This window comes from Sitophilus oryzae, unplaced genomic scaffold, assembly GCF_002938485.1.
Source record: "Sitophilus oryzae breed Bouriz unplaced genomic scaffold, Soryzae_2.0 scaffold_1207_pilon_pilon, whole genome shotgun sequence".
Taxonomy (NCBI): domain Eukaryota; kingdom Metazoa; phylum Arthropoda; class Insecta; order Coleoptera; family Curculionidae; genus Sitophilus; species Sitophilus oryzae.
In genome coordinates, this window is record NW_022145846.1 from 166,776 (window position 1) to 194,740 (window position 27,965).

Here is a 27,965-nt window from a genome sequence, read left to right on the forward strand (position 1 = left end):
GTGTTGACAAACAACGCGAGTAAAAGAGACTGTATTTATGTATTTACTCGTGAAATGGGTTATTCTGCTATAACTGCTGTTTTTGGAGTAGTTTTGGCGAAATATTTTGCGACCAAAGCTCACGTATCAATATAAATTTATGAAAATAATTGTGTAGTTGGATATATTAAAGTAGTTTTTTACACAAAGCTTTGATTATGCAGCTGTATCTTTATTAAAAAAGTTGATATTCTGTGGTTATATGGAAAATGGAAAGATTTACCAATTACCTGGTTGGAAGGGTTACATTGAACGTTTAACGAGATATTACTAATATCACGACTTTTTAAAATCTCAAATTTTATTTTTATCATTTATTCAGCAGCCAGCTAGTAACTACATTCAGATGCAAAAAAACGCAACGGAAAAATTTGTCGTCAAATTTAAAATGTATATTTTTTATTTTTAGCACAATTTTCATGATATTTTTGTCAAACTGTATATAACTATATCAATTATATATCAATTTTGATTTTTAACCTCAGTTTTTTTATAAACTTTATTATTGGTTATTTGGCTTTATTATACAGGGTTTATCGAATGGTTCGTTTTTATCTTAAATTTAAAACACCCTGCGCAATAATTTTGTAAACACCTTTTTCTAAAACATTTTTTTTCTGTCAGAACCATGCCTGTACATCCTGAGCATTTTTTTCTGGATAATGTCAATATATACCATGGTAAATTTTCGAAAAAAAAGAGCGAAATGAACTTACCACCAACAATTTGCAATTTTTTCAATAATTATCATATTTTTTTGAAGTTATTTTTCAATATTACAACGCGATTTTGGTGATTATTGTGAACTAAAAACTATTATGAACTGCCCATCACGATCGACGTTCGGGAAATGCTTGGCAGGAGGGTTTGAGGTCGCAAAACGGTATCAGCTTCACTATGAACCTCGATATGAAACAAGGTTCATTGGGTTCAAGGTCCTTAAAGAAGAATTGGGAAACACAACACAATATGATATACGCAGCCTCAATGATAGTATGAACGAACGTACACAAGGAGTTTCAGCAGCCAGCGGAGGTAATACAAAGCATTAGGGTATTTTTTACAAGTCTTCTTTCTATTTGTATATTTACATACTTACTTCTTCTCTTTGTATCGTTACTCTTTAACGTTTTTTTTTTAATTTAGTTTAGAGTATCCAATGCAATATGACGTTACGACAATAATTACCAAAGCCACCTCGTCATATTGAAAAATAACATCAAAATGTAATGATAATTGATTGAAAATTTTTGGTGGCAAGTTCATTTCGCTCTCAAAAATTAACCAAGGCATGTGTAGACCTGAGACAAAAAACAAAATGCTCAGGAGACGTGGTTCTGACAGAAAAATAATGTTTTAGTAAAATTTGATCATGAAATTGTTGCACAGATTGTTTTAAAATAAAGGGTAAGAAAGCACCATTCGATAAACCCTGAATAATAAAGCCAAGTACTAAAGTTTATACAAAACTGCGTTATGGGCAGGATGTATGCATTATAACGTTTGATTAGCTTCTGTATGAAAAAGCACGAAGAAATCGTATCAGCAGAACCTGAAGGATCTGAGTTATCGAAAATTGTAAAGAGACTTTTAGATTTCCATTTACTCTTGTCCTTTTTTTGAGCAATTGGTAATATTATGCAGGGAAGTTGCATAATAAAGATTCGATGTCAGATTTTTCTCAATGCTAACCGACTATAATAGAATTAGGGAAGGACGTTGACTCATTCACAATCATATACTTGAGTGCATGATGGTTTTGAGTGCCGTGAATTACAAAAATCAATATTCTAATATTTTTTTCTTCAAATTGATAACCCGATGATGCGTACTAGCCATATAGGGTGTCCCAGAAATAAGTGCAAGTATTTTAACGGGTGGTAGATCTCGATAAAAGAAACATATTTTCTCTTTATCGTTTTTCAAATAAGTCCAAAATAAGGAGTTATTTTACTTTGAAAATTAAAAAAAAAAAATTGCTAAAATTTTGAAAACCACTGGAGCTTTTCTGGATTTTCTTTCTTGTAAATTTAATCTACAACCTGTCTTGTCGTATTATCAAGAAATTATGTTTTTAACTAAAAAAAAATTTCAAAACATTTTTCCAAAAATTTCGAATTATCAATTTTTTTTTTTCGCGAAAAAAAGCCTCATAAGCGTGTTTCTGGGGCTGAACTATACTACCAGTTAAAATACTTGCACTTATTTCTGGGACACCCTGTATAAGTGAATATGTTTGTATTCTCTAGGCTTGAAATTACAATAACTCCAGAAGGGTGCTACATAGGGATACCTTTTTTCTAGAAAATTTCTACAAACGATTTACAAACTACGACGATGCTACGACGAACTACAAAAGAAAAATAGATAAGGTTGTTAGGACAATGCAACTCAGGAAATATTGCTCTGATGTACAGATTATCTCTAGTTTTATAGATTCAGTTTTATACTAGAACAAAATTCAAAGAACAAAAGACCAAAAACAAAATTTTTAACAATGAACTGTACAAAATAATACAGTTAAGGTAGTAAATTTAAAGTATATTTAACAAACTGGTTCAAACAATGATTTAGTGACGTTCCTTAACATTCCGTTTTCTATCTATGATGGAAATCGACGCGAGTCGTGCTCTCGGGACCCCTCGACGGCCGCTCGAACCGGGCCTCAGGGGCCCGCTCTGATTTACGCTAAACCGAGGAAAGAAAAACGAAGACAAAGTAGTGGAAAACGTAGCGAAAAAGAGGAGGAAAATCGCATGCACGTCGGACGAACGTGAATTTATTGGACTGGCGAGCGTTCCATCAGATTAGGAAAATAAGACATTAGACGGACGGATCGGTTTTGTTTACCGTTTGCTAATTTGTGTTTTTCTTTTGCTGGGAACCGATGCGAAATTGCAGCGCAATTTTATTTATTATTTTTCATTAAGTAGACCCAGAGCACAGTTGGTAGTTAATATTCGGTGTCCAGAGAGTTTTATTAGCCACCAATAAAGTTACCATCAATAAAGTTATCATTAATTACAAATTCCGACCGCAGCGCTTCAACGGCGCTTCAAAAGCTTCAAATCAGAATTATCAGAACCTATTTCACGCCGCCGGCTCCGTCATGTTGATCGCATTTAGTCATAATATTTAAGTATTTTAGTTTTTTGCTTGTGCAGTTATTGAGACTATAAAACAGGTACGAGGTTTGTGTGATGTAACGCCTTTGCGGGTAGTACAGGGTTGTTCACCACATACGACACGGAGTATTGTAGCTAAACGATTAGATTTTTACAAATTGTAAGTTCAAATGTTAATAAAATTGCCGAGAAAATGTTAACGCGTAAAGGATAACGTAATTAGGGCGTTGTTGGGTGCAATAATATTCAATAACTCAACTTTCCCGTATACTCAAATCTCCCGCAATAACATTTTATAGCTTTATAGTTTCTCACACCGATTTGATCAAACGCAAAATTGGACTGAAGCAGGTCGACGAAAGAAGTGAGTAAACAAAGTGCTCGTTACATAATAAAAAAATTAAAGAGACATACGTATTATATGAGAGGATAAAATATAATTTGCAATATTAATGGTATACTTTTTTTAAACAACTAACGATTAAGTGTTTTATGAACATCTTCTAAAATTATAATTATGTACCTTTAAAAAAATCATTATAGCCGAAATATGCCCCATTAGCAAAACCGGTGATTAAAACTATGCTCGTATTTGTAAGTACTAGTTGTTGACGATATTATTTGGTGGTGGCAACACCGGCGGAGAACGCACCAAGCCTATATGATGGTACTAAAAACTGAAGTACCTGTAAAATAACGACATCACACGATAGGTAAATAATGTATTTTAGTACTTTGCAGAAAGATAATGTCAAAAAGTACTGGTTTAAAAGAAACAATATTACGTAATTAATCAACAAAATAATTTTAAAAATAAATTCAGATTTATTTATACCGTTCCAACAGAAACATAAACATTCTCGAAATGGAGTTAAACCCAGTAACCTCGGCTTAGAATTGATATTATCTCTACATTCTCGAGCCACACATACATGTGGTCTTCATTTTATACAAATAGAACATCAGATAAGGTTATACACTATAGAATAATAAAATCGGGAGAACTATTCTGTTATTTGTTTGGCGGCAAGTTTATGGAAGAAAGCTGTATTTTACTGTTTGAATATGTTATTTGAAATTAAACTTTAAATGCTCTTTGACCCAATGTAGGGATTGTAAATTTACCACTTTTCAATTTACAGGTAATTGGTAATATCGTAATGGAATTACCGGTATACCGGTATTTGCCGTTTTTTGACTTCGCAGAACTAGCAGAAAAAAACTATGATATCTATAAAAGCACCCTTTATCAAATTAGAGCAGCATTTTCAAATATTTCCTCTAATTCCTTTTTGCTGAAAATATATATTACATTTCTGTTTTCAAGGTTTGGGCAATAAAGTTGGTTGGCTTTGGCTTTGACAGTTTCTGCCAATGTTGAAGGAACCGGAATATTAGCGCAATCCAAGTCTGATCTTATTAGAGACTGAATTATAGTAATTAACGAATTCATCAATATCAATAACGTTCGTATTCGATTTTTTCTATTTTGAACCATTCTTGAGCTTTGATATAGTTTTCCAAAGCCAATTGGAATAGGATGGGACTACGATTCTGGGCACTGTTTTTGTGAGCGCCATTGGACTCGGACAAATGAATTAAAAACGATTATTTCCAATTGTCTTTGGAAACACTATATACTAATGTCACTGTTATAGCAGATTTATATTACGCAATTTTTAGAATGGAAGGACATTGACACTCGGTACTTAAAGGTGTGGTCTGATTTGTTACCTCAGCAATCCTATATTTTAGAGCAAAATCTGTTATAACAGCTTCAATCTACTGAGACTACTCTGACTAAGGTGTGTGTTGAGGAGACAGTGTCCTGTTAGAAACGTGATATCGAATATACCGGGTGCGTCTCAAAAGTGGCTCACCCCTATAACTTTTTTATTTCTTCAGATAAAAAAAAAACGATATTTGGTATGTTAGTATATGACATAAATTGGGATTGATTAACGTCTTCAATTGTTTTCGGTCACTTCCGGTTTCACCGATAAAAAAAACGATATTTGGTATGTTAGTATATGACATAAATTGGGATTGATTAACGTATTCAATTGTTTTCGGTCACTTCCGGTTTCACCGGAAATGACTACAACTTTTAATTTTTAAATAGCACCCTCAGTACTTTTTTACTTTATTAGATAGAAAATGAACGGAAGTGACCGAAAACAATTGAATACGTCAATCAATCGCAATATACAGGGTGGCGCCTCTCATACGCCGCGGAGGCTCCAAGGAGAACGACAGTTTGTATCGGAATGAAATTTTGTGAGCATATATAGGTTAATTCAGAGCACTTTTTAAAAATATAGAGAGTTCTACAGGGTGTCTCCAAAAAAAGTTACATATCAAAGTTTTGTTTTTTGTAATGGAACACCCCATATATTAATTGATTTTAGGATTTTGGGAAAAAAATAAAGGTGAGTTTTATAAGAAAAGTATATGACCAAAATGTAAGGTTTTTGACATATTTAATATTTTCTAGAAAGAAAGAATAATTTTTAAATTACAATAAAAGGTACCTAAATTGGAATTTACCAGGTATAGCCTAATATTTAGTTAAATTAACTATTGTACTTTAAATCAAATTAAAACTTGATCCAAAAAGTTATACAGGGTGAGACAAAATTAATATTGAACATTGGTGACCTTTGTTACTTTCTTATTTTAAATGGAACACCCAGTATGTTATTCCGATATTCAATGGAGAAATTACGTTTCTTCAAAATACTATTAAGGTTGCCTACCCCTCAAACAAAGATTTTCCTAGATATTTTCATTGACATGATTTGATCTGAGTAGATCTTTATTATTTGATAAAATCTAGGTGGCTGTGATATGGTCTGACGTTACTTAACATAGTTGTCTAATTAGTCCATCTTTAACAACTAGTTATCATTTTCTCTCAGTTAAAACAAAAAAAATTCCCAGAAGTTTGCCGAAAATGCAAACTTATCTTACACCAGAGAGAATTGATATGATTCTATTAGTTGGTGAATGCAGTGTGCATTCACTAATTAATAGAATACTTAAATGCTCCTGATTTTATCTAGTCAGATTTTTTTTATGGCGATATGTTAAAGAAAGTGTTTACAAAACTCGACCAACTAGTGTCGACAATATGAGAAATATTATTGTAGCTGCTTTTCGAAATAGAACTCCACATATGCCTTTTAAAATGAAAAGATCCTTTTGAAAAGACAATCATTTTATGCAGTTAACAGAAAAGCATTTATAGAGCATTTGATTTCATCTAGCTTTTTTTTTCGCATAATTATAGGTTTATATCTAGTTTTAGTTCTGTAATAATTAAAATATGTTTTAAACGTGTATCTTTTTATTACCCTTGAGTATTTTAGTCTACAATCTTTAATTTTTCTTAAATTAACAAAAGGTATATCACACAGCCACCTAGATTTTTTCAAATAATAAATATTTACTGACGCAAAATTATAAAAATTAAAATATCTCGGAAAATCTTTGTCTGAGGTAGGCAACCTTAATAACATTTTGAAGATATATAAATTCCCCATTGAACATCCGAAAAATATACTGGGTGTTCCATTTAAAATAAAGGAGTAACTTGCTTTTAAAAGCGAGTAATCTACCATATTAATTTTGTCTCGAGAGCAATCTTTTATTTTTCTTGGTCGTTCTGAGAACCTTTTTCGAGCGACTCAGACCGTTGGAAAACTCATTCCAGGTTACGGATGAAGTCTTCCAGGTTCTTGAATTCCGCTTTAAGTTTGCTCCACAACAATATATTCTAGCAACAGCTTCCAGTAGTCAGTTGTATCCATAGAGAAAGCCTAATATTTAGCTTATAAAACAATAAACTTTTGATATCTACGGATGATAATCAAAGGCCAAAATGACATTCGTTGCACATTTTGAAGTATAATTAGTGGAAAAGTTAAAAGTTTGTTAACTTTTTCCACTAATTGAAAATTCCTACCACTAATTTTAACATTCTGAATGATTACATTCAAATTGCAGGAACAAACTTCTACGCTAATTGAAACTACTAATTTATTCCATCAATTGGGAGGTTCTGAATGAAGCTTAATAGAATAAATATTGTAATAAATCGTAATAGAAGTTCGAAATAAAGGCTTCGGCCTTTGATATTTGATCTTAGTTCTGGCAAATATGGTTTCTGGCTTCTAACCTAGGGTACTGTATTTGTCTATTTCTTTTTTTAATGATTATCGAAATTACCGGTCTTTGAAGACGATTTACCGGTAATATTTTATCGCGTTTTGATTACGGTAATTCAATCCCTAATCTAATATGTTAAAGCGTTTATTTTCATCGTTGAAAAGATGATGAATTTGTAACACTCACAAAACATTTTTGAAGAAAAATATTATTTTCTAATATATTTATTGAAATAACGTTAGATGTGACAAACAACATATTACCTTCCTTCGCAATTTACTAGTGGGTCACCATTGTAATGGCACTTGTCGCCATTGTAACGGAATGGCCCAAATAACGAGAGGCGCTGATGAAAAGTAATGGCGACGACAGGTGTTCCGGCACGTTTCGCTGTCGAGAGTACTGCAAACCTTTTAATCGTGTGTGTTTAATACAACAAGAAGTTTTCAAACATTGCCGCTCTCCATCTCTCGGCAAACAGCAAGAGCGGACTTTAAAACAATATTTACGCAATGCACATAGGAATACATTGAGGATCCGGTGCGGTGCAGAAATTACTTGCCGATTTTCGTTGCAATTATATTCAGATGAAATTTACCTACTTAACTTATTTACTGTTCATTAATATCTTAAACTTGTTTAGGCTCAATTTTATATCTTCCAGTAAATAATAATAATAATAAATCCACAATGCGAAATGTTTCAACATAGATTTAGTAAATTCATCAACACCTTCAAAATTTCATTCGAATCACTAAAGGTACTTGAAAAAAAAATAATAAATCGAAAGATTATTAAGACTTTAACACCCTGCAGCTACGAAACATAGCAGAATCGGACTTATGTTAATATGAAGTCTTATTTTTACGTAGGAATCTCCCCACGAGAGATGGCACATATTTTTGAAACACCCTGTATATGGACTGAAAGATATAGAGGTTGTCCCATTCATTATTTCAACTAATGGATTAATGGAGAAGCATTTGTGCCAAAATCTTGCAAAAGTAGGTTTAAATAAAAATTTAACCGTGATTATGAAAAAAGTATCCATTTTAAATACAGGGTGGGTCAAATTCGACGATTTTAAACGGAAACACACTTTTCTATAGGGGATTGACGAAAACAAATATCGGTGTCTGGAGCTCAATTTTTATCAAAAACATGATGGTGAAAACCGCACATCCATATCTGTTACCGTTTCGGTGTTACGGGGTGTTTCGCATATGGTTTATTTGAAATTGGAACAAGCAGTTCATAACGACAATTTGACTCGAAATACCAAGTGTGTGGTATTAAATTATTCGCAAAAAAAATGCTTTTTCCAAATATGCTAATGAGCCACCCTCGTTCCATTTGAAAAAATTGAAAAAAATTAAAATTCGATTTGGGCATATTTTAACCGGCCAGAACAAGACACGAAAAACATTAGACGATCAAATCTATTTTTCCAAGGTTACTTGATTAAAATCAATGTTTTTTGCACAGCCATGACACTCTAGATTGGAATTAAAAATACAATTTTTTTTAAAGCAAAAATGTCAAAAGTTGACATGTGATATGTCATTCTATTCATTTCATTCTTCATTTTCTATCGAATAAAGTAAAAAATGCCAAGGGTGCTATTTAAAAATCAAAGTTGTAGTCATTTTCGGTTGACAGGAAGTGACCAAAAGCAACTGAATTCGTCATTCAGTCCTAATTTATGTCATATCCTAACATAACAAATCTCGTTTTTTTTATCTGAAAAAATCAAGTTAAGTAAAATTAAATAAAAAGTTATAGGGGTGAGCCACTTTCGAGACGCATCCGGTATATCCCGCTTAGTAGGTAAATTGCAAAATAAACACAATCGAAGATCGATAGTTTTCTTTCAAATAAAATTATAAGCTATCACATTTTTTAGATGAAAATTTTAAAATACCTTATAGTATAAAAACCTATTCAATATCTATTTAATTAGACATTGAAATGAAACGAATAAATATTTCTGACAATATTTTACATTAGTATTGCATAATCTGGCTATTTATTTGAAAGTAAATTAAAGAGGCTTTCTTCATTCCTAAAGAATTCTTAAAGAACATTTATCGTAATTTTGTGCACATTCATGGCAACATACTGCGTCAGAGTAACATCTGGTATCGGATTAAATCCATTAACGCATTGAAAGGATGTCATCCTTAGGTAATAATATATGCAATTTGCGTATTTTTGAACGATTTAACGTTCGGTTTAGCTTTAATGTTGGAGAAAATACAGAGAAAATATCGTTTTACAAGGTTTCTCAAACTTAATTTTAAAAGTTATTTTGTCGGTAAATTTGAGCAGGTTTACAATCGATAAAAAAATATTGAACGACTAACTTAAGTCTATAAATTGTGTTTTAAGCGATTTAAGTGTTTATGTAATTTTTAAGTTTATTTTCTGTAAATGTATCTTCAAAGGATGTAGTAAATCTGCATAAAACATACATAGTATATTTTGACAAGTTAAATACTTTTTAACATACTTAAAGCAGTTAAGAACTTATATCAGAACACCACAGCTAGAATAAAAATAAGAGACTGATTGTCAAAAATGTTGCCTGTCTCCTATACTATTCAAAATGTATCTGCAACAAGCACTACAAAAAGAATGGAAATCCTCCTAACAAGTGAGGACACCTACACCTTATTTTTTACGGACGACCAGATAGTCCTAGCTCAAGGCCAAAGAAGACCTTGAATACATGGCAAGGAAGCTGATAGAAGAATAATAACAAAGCTAAATGGGGGTTGGAGGTAAATATTACAAAAACGGAATGTATGAATGTAGGGGGGCTACAAGAGAACATATAAAAACTGTAACAAATATAAATATCTTGGATTAAAAATAATTAGCGATGGAAAGCTCGATGAGGGTATAAAAGATCGAATAATGCAAGGCAGGAGGGCAATATCTATGCTGAATGGAATTTCTAAAGCTAATAAGAAGAACCTATATAATACCGTAGTGAAAAGCATAATAACTTATGGAATGGCAGTTGAAAAGTAGAACGTAGAATTTGGCATTCGACCGAAATGGATTACTGGAGGAGATCTGCTGGAAAATCGAAAAGAGAAAAAAGCCAAACAAACGACAAAGTAAGAGAGATTATGGGAACAGAACACACAATTTTGAACAACATAAGAACAAAACAACTCATATGGTTTGGTCATGTGCAACGAATGTCCGATCACAGACAATACCAAAAGAAATTTTACTGTGGACACCGCGAGGCAGAAATAAAAGGGGAAGGCCACGAAGAAGCTGACTTACATACATATAACAGGGTGCTACAAATTCGAGGTGCGAGCATTGGTATCTCGGAAACCGTAATAGATACGAAGATGGTTAAATTGGGGCATAGTTGCGCCTTGGGATGTTTGCCAACATGCTATCAAAATAGCTTCAAAAATTTCAAGGATTGCTGAGTTTTTTGAGAAAAACGGATTTTTTTGAAAATCAATTTTATTTTTTCCTGTCGTTACTTTTTAGAAAATCAAAAAACTAATTAAACATTCTCATAGCCACTTTGTCAGGGCTATTTGACAGTATTTTTAAATTTTCAAATTATCTAATGATTTGTGAGATACATAGGCCAACTTAATTTTTTTAAATACGGACCTGCATTTTTTATTTGAGGTTTTGAAAGAATTTAGTCTCCTGAGTACAACGATATGCCACACTTTATATTTTTTTTCTGTTTTAGATACATTAACAACAACAATACTGTTTAATTATTATTTAAAATAATTTCAAGTCCGACTCTGGATTTTTAAATTATTTAACCTGATTATATTCATCGCAACAATAAGGAAAACAGAGCCAATTGAAAGATTTAAATAAATAATATCCAGGTCAGCAATTTAAAATATATTATTTTTATTTTTTTGTTAATTTGAAATCTCAATGTATGATCTAATAATATGCATAATATTAATTCTAGTTATTTTAAATATATCAACTTCTACAAACAAATTTCTAATGCTCTACATTTTCGAAATGGTTTATTTAATACCACCCTTCTGATTGCACACATTTATTTTTCGTTCAATTTTATGTATAGCTTTTTCAACAGATCTTCTTATACTTCCGAATGCATTTTGTACTCTTTGTTGTAAATATTGACGTATATTGATTTCACTTTTACAAATGACGTCAACACACAGGTTTAGGAACCTTGATTAGATTCTTAGAGGTGGCTTTCGGCCTGATCCACTGCGACCTTCTCAGATCTATTGTGGTCCTCTTCTGATCCTTAGATTACATTCTCCAGTCCTATCCTTTTCAAAAAGTTTAGCAACTTGGATACTAAACCCTCCATGTAGCTTCCTGGCAATGGCCTATCATTGCCTATTACCGGGACCGCACATTTGCCAGGCTGTCACACCGACATAAAATGTGTTCTGACGTTTCTTCTTCAGATTGGCAGAACCTACACATAACTTCGTCTGTCAATCCCATCAGCTTTAGATGCCTATTTAGCTTACAATGCCCTGTAATCTGGCCATTATACTACTCAGCCGTTCCCAATTCATCTTCGGAGGAAATTATTTTATTGTTTATATTATATTTATATTATTTTATTGTTTTGATTTTCCTCATTCAATGATTTATCTCACGTCATTGGTCAGTTTTAAAACTCCTCAATATTGTAACACTGAATAGATAAATATTTAGAAAAAACAGAACCGGACTTATTAGGTTAAATAAATTGTGTTAAAATTTCCGAAACAAAAAAAAATATTAAGTGTGACACATCATTGTACTCAGGAGGCCGAATTCTTTCAAAATCGGAAATAAAAAATGCAGGTTCGTATTTAAAAAAATCAAGTGGACCTATGTATCTCACAAATTAACAGCTAATTTGAAAATCTAAAAATACTATCAGGTAGGCCTAATAAAGTTGCTATTAGAATGTGCAATTAGTTTTTTGATTTTCTAAAATGTAACGTCAGAAAAATATAAAATTGATTTTCAAGAAAGTCCGTTTTTTCCTTGAAATTTTTAAAACTTTTTTTTATATCATCTTGGTGAACATCCCAAGGCCCAACTTTGCCCCAATTTAACCATCTTCGTATCTATTACGGTTTCCGAGATACCAATGCTCGTACCTCAAATTTGTAGCCCCCTGTATATAAAACCTTTTTAAGTGGATTATAAACATTTACCGTGTATTGTGATACTTAAACCATGAAGGGATTATAAAGGTTTACAGGTTCCAATGGCATCCAAGGCAACGAAAAAGAACTAGGAAGGCAAGGATCATCGGAATTCTATCTTGGTTCAGAGCCAGTACTGGGAAAACCTAAATGTATAACCCGCAATGCGGAACAGGGTACAGGCATAGTAAGTCCTTTATCCAAGTACCAATTCTAAAACTATAAAGAAACTGCTAATGCTTAGCAGGAATAAAGTACGGATTATAACAAGTCTTTTGCCAGGACATATGGCGGTCAAGTGCGACCTGAACAAGCTCAACCTGTATCAAGGAAGTTTTTGCTGCAGACTCTGCGTTAAAGATCCTGAAAGAGCGGAGCACATAATATGTCACTGCGAGGCTTTAGTTCGCAAGCGACACATTATATTTGGAAAAGCAAGGCTTGAACCGGAGGAACTATCAAGGACTTGCAAAACTTGGTGCAGGGTACAGGGCTAGGAGAGTCATTGCACGCATAGAAAGGGGACAAACGCAATAGATACAGATGGCAGTATTTCCGGCACAGTACTATCTTTTATTATTGAAAAAACACCGCCTTATTCTCCAGTGTTCAAATGAAACGAATACTGTGAATAGACATTCTCCTGTTATTCCTGAATAGAAAGCTCCCATTTTCCTTCTACGCAAATCTAAACCATTTTATGGGTTCTCAACGGTACTAGAGATTTTATAGATCCGCTTTAAATATCCACAATTGAACGAGATTAATTATATGACCGTTTCATCCCAAAGAAGCAGAACAAAAGGTCTCGTAACGTTCGCACTCGGCGAGCCGCTGAGATCGATTATCGCGCCAACCATTAGCGCAATGTCGAGCTCATCAATCAATTCGATAATTAAAAGATGAACGAGTGGCTTAATTTGCGAATTTCCGCTTTAGTTGTTAGAAGCGGGACCGGTAGATGTATGTGTAGATCAATGGCGCAACCAAGGGGTTTAGAGAATATAACGCTAGATCAAAAATAGTAGGTGCCAGCAAAATTGTTTTACGAACTGCCAATTCACATTTTTTTATAGATGTAATTTCAAACTTGGATGTTAATATAATAGTTCACACAACAAACTGACATTTTCCTTTAAACAATAATTTATTATTATTTCCTGTTCAACGGTAAGTAAGCTTAAGTGAAGAATTTTAAAAAACATCCTGTATATGTTTTGGCATATTTACATCAAGCTTAAATTTTTTTTTTGACATAATACAGGGTGCTACAGGGTGCTACTACGATCATTGGTATCTCGGTAACCGTAATAGATACGAACATGGTTAAATTGGGTCAAAGTTGCGCTTTTTGATGTTCACCAAGATGTCATCAAAAAAGTTTTAAAAATTTCAAGGATTGCTGAGTTTTTTGGAAAAAAGGGATTTTTTTGAAAATCAGTTTTATTTATTCCTGTCGTTACTTTTTAGAAAATCAAAAAACTAATTGCACATTCTTATAGCCACTTCATTAGGGTTATTTGAGAGTATTTTTAGATTTTCAAATTAGCTGATAATTTGTGAGATACAGAGGCCAACTTAATTTTTTTAAATACGGACCTGCATTTTTTATTTCAGGTTTTGAAAGAACTCGGTCTCCTGAGTATATGATATGCCACACTTAATATTTTTTTGTTTCGGACATTTGAACACAATTTATTTAAAGTTATTTCAAGTCCGCCCCTCTTTTTTTAATATTTAATCTATTCATCGTTACAATATTGATAAGCTTTCAACTTAACAATGACGTGGGGTAAAACATTGAAAACGGAAAATCAAATACAATAAAATAATAAAAAAATAATATAAATATAATATAATATAAACAATCAAATCATTTCCCCGATAGATGGATTGGAAATGGTAGAGCAGTATAATGGCCAGCGAGGTTCCTGGACCTGCCGCCAAAGGAAGGGACATTACTTGACATCATTTGTAAAAGTGAAATCAATACATCTCAACATTTACAATAAAAACTACAAAGAAGTATAAGAAGAAAGTTCAAAGAGCTATAAATAAAATTGAACGAAAAATAAATTTGCGCAATAAAGTTTGTAGAAGTTAATTTATTAATAATTGCGATTTTAAAAACTATGTGTGATTTTCCTTATTCAATGTTAATTAACGCTGATCAATATTGTTGCGATGAATATAATCAGATTAAATAATTTAAAAAACCAGAGTCGGACTTGAAATTATTTTACATAATAATTAAATAGTTTTGTTGTTAAGGTACCTAAAATAAACAAAAAAGTATAAAGTATGGCATATCATTGTACTCAGGAGATCGATTTCTTTCAAAAAATGAAATAAAAAATGCAGGTCCGTATTTAAAAAAAAATAAGTTGGCCTTTGTATTTCACAAATTAACAGCTATTTTGAAAATCTAAAATTACTATCACATAGCCCTAATAAACTGACTATGAGAATATGTAATTAGTTTTTTGATTTTCTAAAAAGTAACGACAGGAAAAAATAAAATTGATTTTCAAAAAAATTCGTTTTTTTCAAAAAAACTCAGTAATCCTTGAAATTCTTAAAACCTTTTTGATGGCTTCTTGGTGAACATCTCAAAGCGCAATTTTGCCCCAATTTAACCGTGTTCGTATCTATTACGGTTACCGAGACACCAATGCTCGTACCTCGAATTTGTAGGACCCTGTATAATCGATACCAAATAAAATTTTAATTACAAAATTGAGGGCGCGATTATTATATCTTCGGCGCTGGGGCTGACTAATTGTAATTTAAATTTTCCGCTGACGATTCAGGTGGTAGCTCTGCTGTAAAAAATGTCAAGTAATGTAAATGTAGCAAATTTATTTATTTATTTCCTGCCATTTTGATTCGTTTTGACGCATTAGTTTTGTATTACGAGTTTTTGGCTTAAGTGAATAGTGTTGGAATGCTTTAAGCTTAAAATGTTTTACTAGCAGACCTTGCAGTCGAAAATTGTCCTTTTTAGAACCGCTTGTAGTGTAAAGTGTACAACATGCCGAAGCAGCTTAATAGCCGCTGCAAAAACTCATCGCAACCTTGTTAGAATATTTCGAACGGGAGAGCGGAATAATTTTTATGACCTTTAAGCAGACCTTTTTGTTAGGGAGGTGAGTTTTGTTGATGTAATTATTAACTGTTTATATATTTACTACCGTGTACCAGCGACTTCGTTCGCGTCGAATTAATCATTTGTAATGGTGATGATAAAGCAAAGCAAGAATTTCCATTAACATACAAACTGGATAAAATTTTCTCACATTTATGTCAGCATGAGAAAAAAAAACAATATGGCGATATTATTATATAACTTGGTAATATTTGAGGGGTAGTTTCATCTCGTTGGAATTTGACTTTCGAAAAATCCGTTTGCCAAAAATAAGCTTTTTACGTCAAGCAGTTTAAGCAGAATCGTGGTTAAGATATTACCCAACTTTTTGGAACACCTTGTATGATTTTTAAAAAAATTTCAAAATATGTAAAAAAAAACCAAATAAATTATGTTTGTCCAATCGTTTTCGAGAAAGACTAACCGTTTTTTAAATAACAAATATTGTAATATTTGAGGGGCGTTTTCACCCTCTTGGAATTTGAGATTCGAGAAACCCCTTCTTATCGAACCTCTACACCCCACAGTCAATCCGTTAGCCAAAAATCAGCTTTAAACGTCAAGCAGTTTAAGCAAAATCGTGATTACTCAATGGTCATATTTTATGAAACACCCTGTATAAATTTATAAAAAATCTTAAAATATGTAAAACAACAAAATAAAATATACGTGTTGAAGAGTTTTTTTCCGAAAAACTCACCGGTTTTTAAATAAAAAATATTTTGATATTTGAGGGATAGTTTCACCCCCTTAGAATTCGAGTTTCGAAAAGTTCCTTCTTATCGAACCTGTACACCCTAAAGTCAATCTGTTTTCCAAAAATCAGCTTTTTACGTCAAGCGCTTTAAGCAGGATCGCGATTCTGGTCATTGATTACCAGATTTTTACACCCTGTATACATTTTTAAAAAATCTTAAAATATGTAAAAAACAAAATAAAATATATGTTTTTAAGCGTTTTTTCAGAAACTTGACCGTTTTTTAAATAAAAAATATTGTATTATTTGAGGGGTGGTTTCACCCTCTTGGAACTGGAATTTCGAAAAATCCCTTCTTATCGAACCTCTACACCTTAGAATCAATTTGTATCTCAAAATTGAGCTTCTTACGTTTGAGTGGTTTGAGCAGGATCGTGATTAATCAGTATGTCAGTCACTTAAGGATTTTATATATTAGTATAGATAATTATTTCATTTTTGTTTTTTAAATATTTCGATTAAAAAAAATATGCAAAAGTAGGCAATACTGTGTCTGAGAAAAAAATCTTGCCACGCCACTGATCTCTTGGATTGCAAACACTAGAGGCCGATTATAATTAAAAGGAATTAACCGCTCTCGCACCTGTAATTCGCGTAGAACATCGAAGAAGAGCACAAACGAAGGAATGTATGAGACAGTGATGATGTAGAACATTAAGTTTTTTGCATCTTCGCGATGAATTGGAACTATCTCAATTAGTTTTCATGTGCCACAAGTTAAGTCGTTCAGCTAACGATGCAGGAAACCATTTGGATTTGTTTGTAGTTGAAAATTGTTGTTTAAAATTAATATATTGCACTTGTGGTCATTAGCCTGTAGTGAATAATTGTATTGACTACTGAGTTATAGCGAGAAAGATACTTAGATTAAGTTTCTTACATAGAACAAAATTCTAAAATCCTATTATATACCGTGAATCGTCTGTATTACTAAAGCAATACTAATATTTTAATATTATACGCGAGATTTTGACTACAAAAAAACTAAATATATTGACAATAGTAGCAAAATGAATTAAGTGAATTCCAATTACATTTTTTCTAGTTTAAATATTTCCATGTTCTGGCTTTCTCATAGCTTTATCAGATACAATAATCAATATTTAAGCCATCTGGTATTTGACTCTTATTTGCTTAATTAAAAGATAAAATATGTATTCTACCATATTTAGGCATTTACGGTATTGAATCACTCTCGTTGATGAGTTCTTCGCACTTCTTAATGTAACAGAAAGTGTTTTGTAATATAGCTTTCTCAGGATTCCCTCATTATTCGCTTCCTATATTTGCTTTATAATAGTTTTATTAGATAGAATATTTACTTTATATTTAGTATGATTTTATAGTGTAATTCCACACTTGTCTATTTGTTTTAACGCTGTTAGTAAAGTTTTCTTGAAAGTATTAATACCGTAAATTCACATTCAAAAATATTAACATTAGGACTGCATTATATTTTTATTAAAGATATCCTTCATTTTATTCATTTAAAAATAATTATCAAAGCGTTTTAGGTATAATTTCTGTATCTATTTTTTTAGGGGAGGAGAATCAGCAAATCAGTTAGGTTCAGTGAATAAAGTCTCTAAGTGTACCTAGAGTTTTGGATACACTAAGGTCCACAATTCTGCATACCTGTCAAAACTTCAGTATCAGTGAAGTATTTAGCAGTATTAGGTAACTATTTTTAAGTTTTCTTACTTCTTTTAGGTTAGTTATTTGAGTTAATTCATAAATTTTGGTCCCTATGTAACAGAAAATGGATATTTTTAAGGATAATAAATTCATTATTTGAGAAGAATAAGCAAATAGGTACATCATTTTTCAATCGATTTAATTGTCATAACTGATAATAAATGTGGTAATTACCAATTATTCTTCATAACAAAAATATCAATATTATTTTTCATAGCAAATCAGCCGTCATGCACAAGCTTCTATCATAATACGCCGTTAATATTTATATAATTCACCGGAGCATCTATAATAAATGTGAAGAAATGAGCGGAGAGATGCAGTTTGGATTTATTAAGGGACTAGGAACTAGAGAAGTCTTTTTTTGCTAAAGCTTTTGATGCAGAAATGTAATGACCAACGACAGGATATCTTTATTTGTTTTATTGATCACCAAAAAACATCCAATAATTCCAATCATGATTTACTTCTGACAAGACTACGGGAAATCGGGGTTTCTTGTTTGATCAGAACTTCAAAAATATATAAACTAGCAAAAAGGGAGGATGTCTTTTTAATAACATTTATGAAAAAAGTTAACAAATAAGGAAGTGGGAGGGTGGTGGTCGATTTAGAGACTGTTAACGCAAATAGATAATATGTAATGATCTAATGTATAAACTGTATGTATCACCCAATGTAAGAAAAAAGAGTAAGTTCATTTTGATTATCTCTGTTAGATCTCTACTAAAAATATGCCCATATCAAGTAAATCAAATTTTGTTTTTCGAGAAACTTGCATCCTATGAGAAATGATCGAAAATATACAGGATATGTTGACGATTTTAGAAAATATCATCCGAGCCGTAAATTTGGTGCACTAAATAAGAAGAAATAAACCTCACAGATACATTTGTTTCTATATTTTTAAATTTTTATCACATGAAATTTGCATAGAAAATGCTTAGACGACAATTATACCTATATGATACACATCGAACTCAGTGTCGCCAATCTCACAGGTCGAATATTCAACCGCTTATGTTAACTTTTTGCGCCATTTGGGCCAACGTTAAATAGCCAAAGCGCAAATAGCATAGTAAACAAACTGGGTGATAATACACTCCTTCGCAACTGATTAGTTGGTTAAATTAAAGTGGCCGATTTAGCGACCATAAACCTATAAAGGGTGAATTCAAGAGAGTGTACAAATGATCTCCAACGTGAAAGATTGCATATGGGGCCGGAAGAAGAAGAATATTTATGATTTGTCGCAATTAATGCTATACACGTCATCAAATTGTTTTATTCGTTCACCTGACTCAAATTAAATTCCATTATTTCCGGTGTAAACACTTGGTGCTGAAAATATATTAAATCATTTCACACGTCCATATGACAGTGATCTGCATCTCTACTTCTCTCTCTCTCTCCCTCTCTCTCTCTCTCTCTCTCTCTCTCTCTCGCTCTCTGTATTTTCTTGATATGCTCCTTCTCTTCCTATACGTTACACCGACCTGGGAAATTAATACTGCCGGCTATACAGAAAACGTAATTGAATTCATGAAACTCGGTAAATTTGATTTTTTTGCCTCAGGTCGGTGTTTTGCTTAGCGTGAGTTCGTTTCTTCCCTCTAGGAGTTTAAGCTCACACAAATTAAGCAACTTTTTTATACGTAGTTTATTTATAAAATAGTTAATTCATTTTGCAAAGCCTATTTAACACAAATGCCTCATTATTATAGAATTACCAGTAAAAGAATCTGTAATTATATTGAGCCTTTCAATGCTTAAAGTAATTAGTTTTTTGACCCCGTACTTAGTATATACTCTTCACAATGATTTTGCTACAGTACTATCTATTTTAGTTCTGGGTTCAGCCTTTAATGAAGCGTCAAGTCATATACTCTTTGATATTTCTATTTATGAGGGTATTAAAAGAAATAAATGGAAAGCCAATATGAACTGACCTAAGGGTCACATTCTTTTACTCTTTGATATTTTTATTAAAACAAATAAATGTAAAGACAATATATCTCTGTTTTTAATCTTCTAGTTTCCTAATTTATTGGTGCATTGGATTATTTTTTCCCGCTTCATTGATGTTTGATTTGGGTTTTGAGTTTGGTAACAATGCCAATGGAAGGTCTTATTTTAAATGCTAAAATATGGAATAATTACTTAGTTTTAATCATGTACTGATGAGTTCTCTAATGGTTACCAAATTCCCTATCCAGAATTCAAAATACAGTATTTGCGATATAATTTAGGTATTTTGCTGTTGTAATTCGAAAGTTTCCAACCTCGATAATCGTCTTTGTTTTTGGACTTAAACTTTTATGAAGGTTTTATGAATGGAATCTGATTAGAAACCTCTTCAGTATATACTTATTTCGAAACAAAATTTGGGATCCCTGATAAAAACTGCACATCGAAAACAAAAGAAAAGAAAAATACCGACAAAATAGACCATGTAAGATGAAAACTCGTACGAGAAATACTCTGAAACGCTGTCTTAACACATTTTTGCTAGGACGAGGAAATATGCCTCAATTTAAAGGATTTTAATAGCATTAGTATGAAGACAAGAAAGACCGTAAAATGATAGAGTGGATACGACAAAAGACTCAGGTAATAGATGACATCCACAGAATCAAATCCGTCAAGTGGCAATGGGCAAGACACCTGGCAAGAAGGACGGACAACAAATGGACCACAAAAATTACAGCATAGTACCCACGAGGAATAAAGAGACCTAGAAGAAGACCAAACTTCAGATGGGACCATGACATTACGAAATTAGCAGTGGTAGCAAAGTAGTACAACCTACAGAGTATCTAAATATGTGAGGGATGCTAGGTACATCATAATTGGGAGTGGATGAGTAGGCTAAGGATGGTTATACCTCCTTAGCGGATAGCTTCGCCCCACAAAAGGAGACAAGTTTCCAGCATGAAAGAGAGACAGCAAGCTTTTTCCGATACTCGGTATCCGCTCTTCGGGAAAAATGCCGCTGGACCCAAGTTCTCAGGAACAAGCTCTCAGGATCATATCGTGTATCTTATTAATTTTCCTTCATGTACTCCAATTAAATTAAACGCCAAAATATCAGGTCTACCTTCTGATTTCGAAGAAATAAAACTAATTTCTAGCCGTCCATCCGACTTTGAATTGCGTCTGCACCTCTCTCATTTCCCTACAACTTACGTCCGAAATTTATACAGCCGGCCGCCGCTCGCGGACACAGTAATTGAATTCGTGAAATCCTGTAAATTCGAATTTTTGCCCCGGGTCGACACTCTACATGGCGCGTTCCTGCTAGAGGTTCGAGGGCGGCCAGACCGAGAGCGAAAGGTCGTGACTGAGATTCCTGCAGATTGCCTTCGCGCTGTCAAGTTCACAAAACTTCCTCTAGCCAGACCGGCGCAAGGCGACCCGTGGTGTCGGTGTAATGTTCGACATGTCAACAGATTAGCAGGAAATTATCTTTGGTCATAGCTACGTCCAAAGTACAGGAAATAAAGCTTCGTTTAAGAAATATGTTGTGTCGATGGCTACACCCAAAAGAACCAACGAGAGTTGTACAAAATTGATAATTGGCAGCTGTTTGAATTAAATGCAGCTTTCGTCCGTTCGTTAGGGTGTTTCCAGCGACACAGCACAGTTCTGTTAGGTTAGATTCTTCAATATTTTAACAGATTAAGAAAAAAATATCTGTCTTTGCAAATAATCTTGGTGATGGATTTATTTCTGAAAATGGATTGTTATTTCACTAAGCATGATACAGAAAACGAAAAAATAAAATAGTTATTTTTAAAATGCCATTAGATTAGAATCTGATTAAAAACCTCTTCAGTATATACTTATTTCGAAACAAAATTCGGATCCTTTGACGAAAACTACGCATCGAAAGCAAAAGAAAAGAAAAATACCGACAAAATAGACCAGTTTCAATTAGTAGTTTTTAATAATAAAATTTGCGGATTATCAAGGTATTTTAAAAAATATGAAATTAAAATTTTGGTATTATTTGACGTTGCGGATGAATTTTGACCACAGAACATGCTTATTTTAACAAGTGATATGGACAAATTATCACAAGGTTAGGCAGTGTTGCCGATATATAACGCCCAATTTTATTTTATATTCAGTAGATATTCATGGTTCAGGAGAAAATTCTGGTTCTAGAAATATCCCAATTTTTGCAAAATAAAACACCATACAACAATTTTCCATTCATCAAGTGCAAAAATAAAGTGTTTTGGTGTATTGTGGTGAATTAGTGTTGTATTTTACTGTTGTAACACAAAAGGCATCTCCAGCTGTAATCCCCATTTTTGGAATGTAAGATGAAAACTAGTTGTTCGAGAAATACTCTGAAACGCATTTTTGATTCACTGACACATTTTTGCTAGGACGAAGAAATATTCCTCAATTTAAAGAATTTTAATAGCATTAGTATGAAGACAAGAGAGACCGTAAAAGAATAGAGTGGATAGGACAAAAGATCCAGGTAATAGATGTCATCCACAGAATCAAATCCTTCAAATGGCAAAGGGCAGGACACCTGGCAAGAAGGACGGAGAACAGATGGACCACAAAAATTACAGCAGCATAGTACCCACGAGGGTACCTAGAAGAAGACCAAACTAGTCAAGAACTAGCCAAGAGACCTAGAAGAAGACCAAACCTGAGATGGGACCATGACATTAGGAAATTAGTAGGGATAACTTGGGCCCCGCATAGCCAACAATAGACAACAACGAGTAAACAACAATCATCAAAGTAGTACAGCCTACAGAGCATCTAAATATGTGAGGGATGCTACACCATAATTGGAAGTGGTTGAGTAGGCTAAGGATGATGAAGCACTGCATTAGGAACTGTTTATAAAACAGAAAAAATAAAATACTTTTGTTATGGAAATTCTCTTATTGATAGTATATAGATACTGCAGAATTGATATAAGGATAACCCGAGGAATAACTATTTAGGTTCAAAATTGATAACTATTTATTTTGTTTAATACGTCCAATAAAGCCATTTATTATTATTATAATAGAACAGAATAATATTTAATATAGTTAATATAATCAAGTTATAGTTGAAAAATATGCCGTATAGGTTATATCTTAAAATAGATTTAGCTTCGAACCTAATATATAAAACAACTCTTGACCTGCCCCCACACACACAAGATTCTCCAAAAAGTTAATAATTATTTATTAATACCTAATATAATAATATGTACTTTGAAGTGGTTGTCCTCATCACTCAACTCTGAAATGCAGTAAATTTAAGTTGTAAATTAAATTATTAAAAATTTTATATTTCATTTCCATGATTTCAAGAAAATCGTTTTTACAGTGCCATACTCTATACAGAGCCATACTCTATACAGAGCGTCTATACTCTCGCATGTACTTGTGGTGTGTGTCATCAGTGTTTCACAAGTACACGAGACCTACAGTTTATCGCCGAATCCGAACGGCACTATTTGAAGGTTGGGTTGCCTTCCTTGAGGTGGCGGTTCGCTGGTCGCTCTATTTAGATAAATAAATATATTTAATATATTTATTTAAATAAATAAAGCGACAGTACTGGCTGGGGATCGAACCCAGTACCTCTCGCTCCGCTCTTTTGCTCCCCACTACTGCTGTAGCTACGGTCGGCCACAAGAAGAAAAAAAATCATTCAAAATTGATACACATTTTTTTATAATAAGTAATCATTGATAAGTGCCATACAGCCCAATTTTGAATTAACAAAAAACTTGGGGCGACTAACAGTATTCCTAGACTAATCCTAACTAACACTAATACTCTAAGAGTCAAAGAGGTCTCCTTACAACCTCATGTTGGTTTTTCAGTAATTTTATTTAAAACAATTTAATTTATACAGATCATTAATTTAAATTGTAAATTAATCACTCTATTCACTATACAAATTTATTTACTTTTATTGAAAACAAATCTTTTAAATGTTAATACCGTTGCAGGGGCATTAACCTATTGGCATTTGTATAGAATCAATTCAATATATCTACTTTCAGATTTATGTGCTCAATTCGATGTGCAAATTAATAGATAATTAATGTAACTTGTTATTCTCCTTTTATAAGAATTGTTAACGTTCCCAGAAATATTATAGGATGAACACAAACCCATTTTTTATTTGCCATAATGGGGTTCAAACCCCAGCTTATGAAACAATCAACTTTTTTTTCTAACCACAATTTCTCTTGACGGGTGATCAATGGCCAAAATAACATTACTTGCAAATTTTGAAGTATAATTAGTGGAAAATGTTAAAAATTTGTTAACTTTTTCTACTAATTGGAAAGTATTACCGCTAATTTTGACGTTTTGAATGCTTACATTGAAATTAGAGGAACAAACTTCTACGCTGATTGAAACTACTAATTTATTAAACTACCTACTGTCAAGGTTCTGAATTAAGCTTTCCTGCTTCCCGATATTTATTTTTCAATTTGATTTACAGAAACATGGCTACTTAATTCGCAATTCCGATGTATGTCATTAATGCTTGATTAAATGCGATGTTTGTAGTATATACACAACGGGCATGCATATTATATCAGGTGTAACGAAGTGTCGATTAACGGTAATGTCTATATGTCTGCAGAGAGAACTAACACTTTGGTACATTTGCTTGTTATATCTGACCAGAAAAGCCAGTACTGGCAATATATTACTTCAATGTATTACGAGTAAATTTTATACAATGTGTCCAAGAATTATGAATACTTACAAAAGTCAAAAAAAGTTATTTATTTTTTTAAATTATTGTAATAAAAGTCTCTATATTTGAGAAATCTACAAATAAATTAAATAATCAAAATTAAGTGACTTGTATATAAATATATACAGGGGAGTTAAGAAATGCAAAAAGCGGCATAATTTTTCAATAAGGCCATAACCATCTACAATAACAAAATAACATATTATAGTGTATAATAATTTTCGTATAAAAATAAGTGTAATGTTTAAACTGAGTAAGAGACTAATTTTTACTGCAAGAGAAAAATACTTGTAGTAGTAATACTGTACTTGCGTAAAGTAATTTTAAACATTATCCGAATCCGAATTATAACGGTGCTAAATAGATTATTTTTAGTATTATAGAAGAGCGGAACAATATCTTTGAAAATATTCACAAAGAAACAATTTAAATATAAAAATATCGAATTTGCCATAAACTCAAATTATGGCATCCACATATAATTCTAATAATTATACAAAAAACGTTTGTTGAACGAATAATGGCAATCATGTTAAATACTTTATCTACAACCGTTTAGTTATAACGTTTTTACATCACTATATTTTTAATATTTCAGTTACGTTATGAGATTCATAACACAACTAGTAGTGTTATGAATCTATAACACATCTAGTTTATATAATAATGAAAAACAACTACGAACATCTAAATATATTAATTTTTGATACAAATTCCTACTATTAATTATTATAAATATTAATAACACATTTTTTACACTTCTCTAAAACAATTCTAATTTTTAAAATTATTTTTCTGGGCAAAAAGTGCCCGCGTTACTTGACCGGGCAAACTGACTTTTCAGAAAAAAAAATTATAATTAAAAAAATGTGACAAATGTCATAGTTAAAGGTGTTAAAGGTGGGCGACTAATAAACGAAAATTAAAACAGCATTTTCTTATTTTTCGGTTGTAGATAAAACGTTGTACATGACACGTGTGTTTAAACATGATTACAACACTCGTGTGATTAGAACGACTCGGTCTACGACCTCGTCGTTCTAATCGTTCACACTCGTTGTAATCATGTTCATAAACACAATTGTACTGTAAATAACTATTTTAAATTGGAGTTAAAGACGCTCACAAGTCACAACCTTTAAAAGTTAGTAAAAGGGGGGAAATTATAGATATATGATACTCTTTCCTCCTTACTTGACTCAAGGTGTCGTGACCTGATGATGTGATTTAGATATTCTCAAAACAAGCGGCACCCTTTTTTAGCAAATTTCTAATTTATGTAATTAATAATACTTGGTTAAATTTCAGAATAGTGACAATAAACTTGAACTATTTTTTACATAAAATTACTTATAAAAATGATCATTGACTAAGGTAAGGATTCCAGAGATTACTTAATAATGTAAAATTTTGATATTTTTTCTTTAATTTCAATGTTTTTGAAATTTTCTAAAATATTTATTGAAAACACATTGATACATTTAGGAACTACTTTTATCGCAATTCTCCAATTCAAGAAAGAAAAGGATTCCTCAAATATATTAAAATTTATAAAAAATTATTGACATCAATCTTTAAATGGACCAAATTCTTGGATCAAACAAAGTTAGATGATATTTTTTCCAGTTTTTTCAAAGTATTGTAAAAGATTTTTCTCATTAAAATAAGCACTTTTCTCATTAAAATAAGAGATGCTTATTTAGTGAACTTATCATCGTCATACGTTTCTTTCTTATCCCTTTCGTTAATAATTAGAGTTTTAAATATATTTAATATATTTTATGAAAGACTTACCTCGCAGTGAAATCCGTCTCCATGGTATCCAGGAAAGCAGGTACACGAAAAGCTCCCTAGGGTGTTAGTACAATGAGCAAATACGTCGCAGGGTCTGTATTTGCACTCGTTTTCGTCTGGAACGATAAAAAATCTATATAAATATGTATTTCTCTTAGTATTAACGTGCTTTTTATAAATAAAACAATTAATTGTTCATACAGCACGCGATCATTATAGCCTACGATCTCGTGAACATTATTTACTAACAAGTAAAAGTAGTAGTTTTAATTGTACTGTCTAAATAAAATTTCTGTGAAGTTTATAAGCTGTAATAAAATTAATCCTTAGTTCAAGGTCGACATGCTTCGGGATTTTTATTGTTTTAGTACATTTTATACTATGCATTATATTATGCAATACCTTCAATAATAATGTTTAATTTGTATAAATACAAATTTAAGTAACCCAATTAATTTAGAATTCATAACAAATAGTCCGAATAGAATATTTAGGGAAATTCTTTTATGTACTCCATCTTTCTAGTTAATCGTTCTGGAGAACCTTCCAACGAAAAAAAAACGTCGAAGTATCGAAGATTGTGCTTTTTTAAATTATTTAACCTGATTAAATTCATCGCAACAATATTGATGAGCGCTAATTAACATTGAATAAGGAAAATCGAGCCAAATAAAGTATGTATATAGACAATATCCAGGTCAGCAATTTAAAGATAATATTTTTAACTTTTTTTATTGTTAATTTGAAATCTCAATGTACGATCTAATAATATGCATAATTATTATGATTAATATCGTAGTTATTATAAATAAATCAACTTTTACAAACTAGTTTCTAATGCTCTACATGTTCGAAAGGGTTACCACCCTCCCTATTGCACAAATTTATTTTTCGTTCAATTTTATTTATAGCTCATTGAACAGATCTTCTTCTTATACTTCCGAATGCATTTTGTACTCTTTATTGTAAATGTTGAGATGTATTGATTTCACTTTTACAAATGACGTCAAGTAATGCCCCCCGCCCCTTGGCGACAGGTCCAGGAATCTCGCTGGCCATTACACTGTTCGACTGTTCCACCATTTCCAATGCATCTTCCGAGGAAACGATTTGATTGTTTATATTATATTTCATATTATTTTTTCTTAATTTATTGTATTTAATTTTCCGTATTCGATGTTTTACCCCACGTCATTGTTAACTTTTAAAGTTCATCACACAATATTGTAACGATGAATAGATTGAATATTAAAAAAACAGAGCCGGACTTGAAATTAATTTAAATAAATTGTGTTTAAATGCCTAAAACGAAAAAAAAT

General features: G+C 32.1%; 1 protein-coding gene across 1 annotated transcript in view; it reads right to left on the reverse strand.

The window, feature by feature from the left end:
* Positions 1 to 27,729, reverse strand: part of LOC115891946 — a gene marked incomplete at its 3' end in the record, with an annotated part of 189,922 nt that extends 162,193 nt beyond the window's left edge. The window contains 2 exon segments of the mRNA XM_030912557.1: positions 26,647 to 26,779; positions 27,671 to 27,729. Of these exon segments, the coding sequence (XP_030768417.1) occupies positions 26,647 to 26,779; positions 27,671 to 27,729 (192 nt within the window).
* Between the last annotated feature and the right edge of the window lie 236 nt (positions 27,730 to 27,965).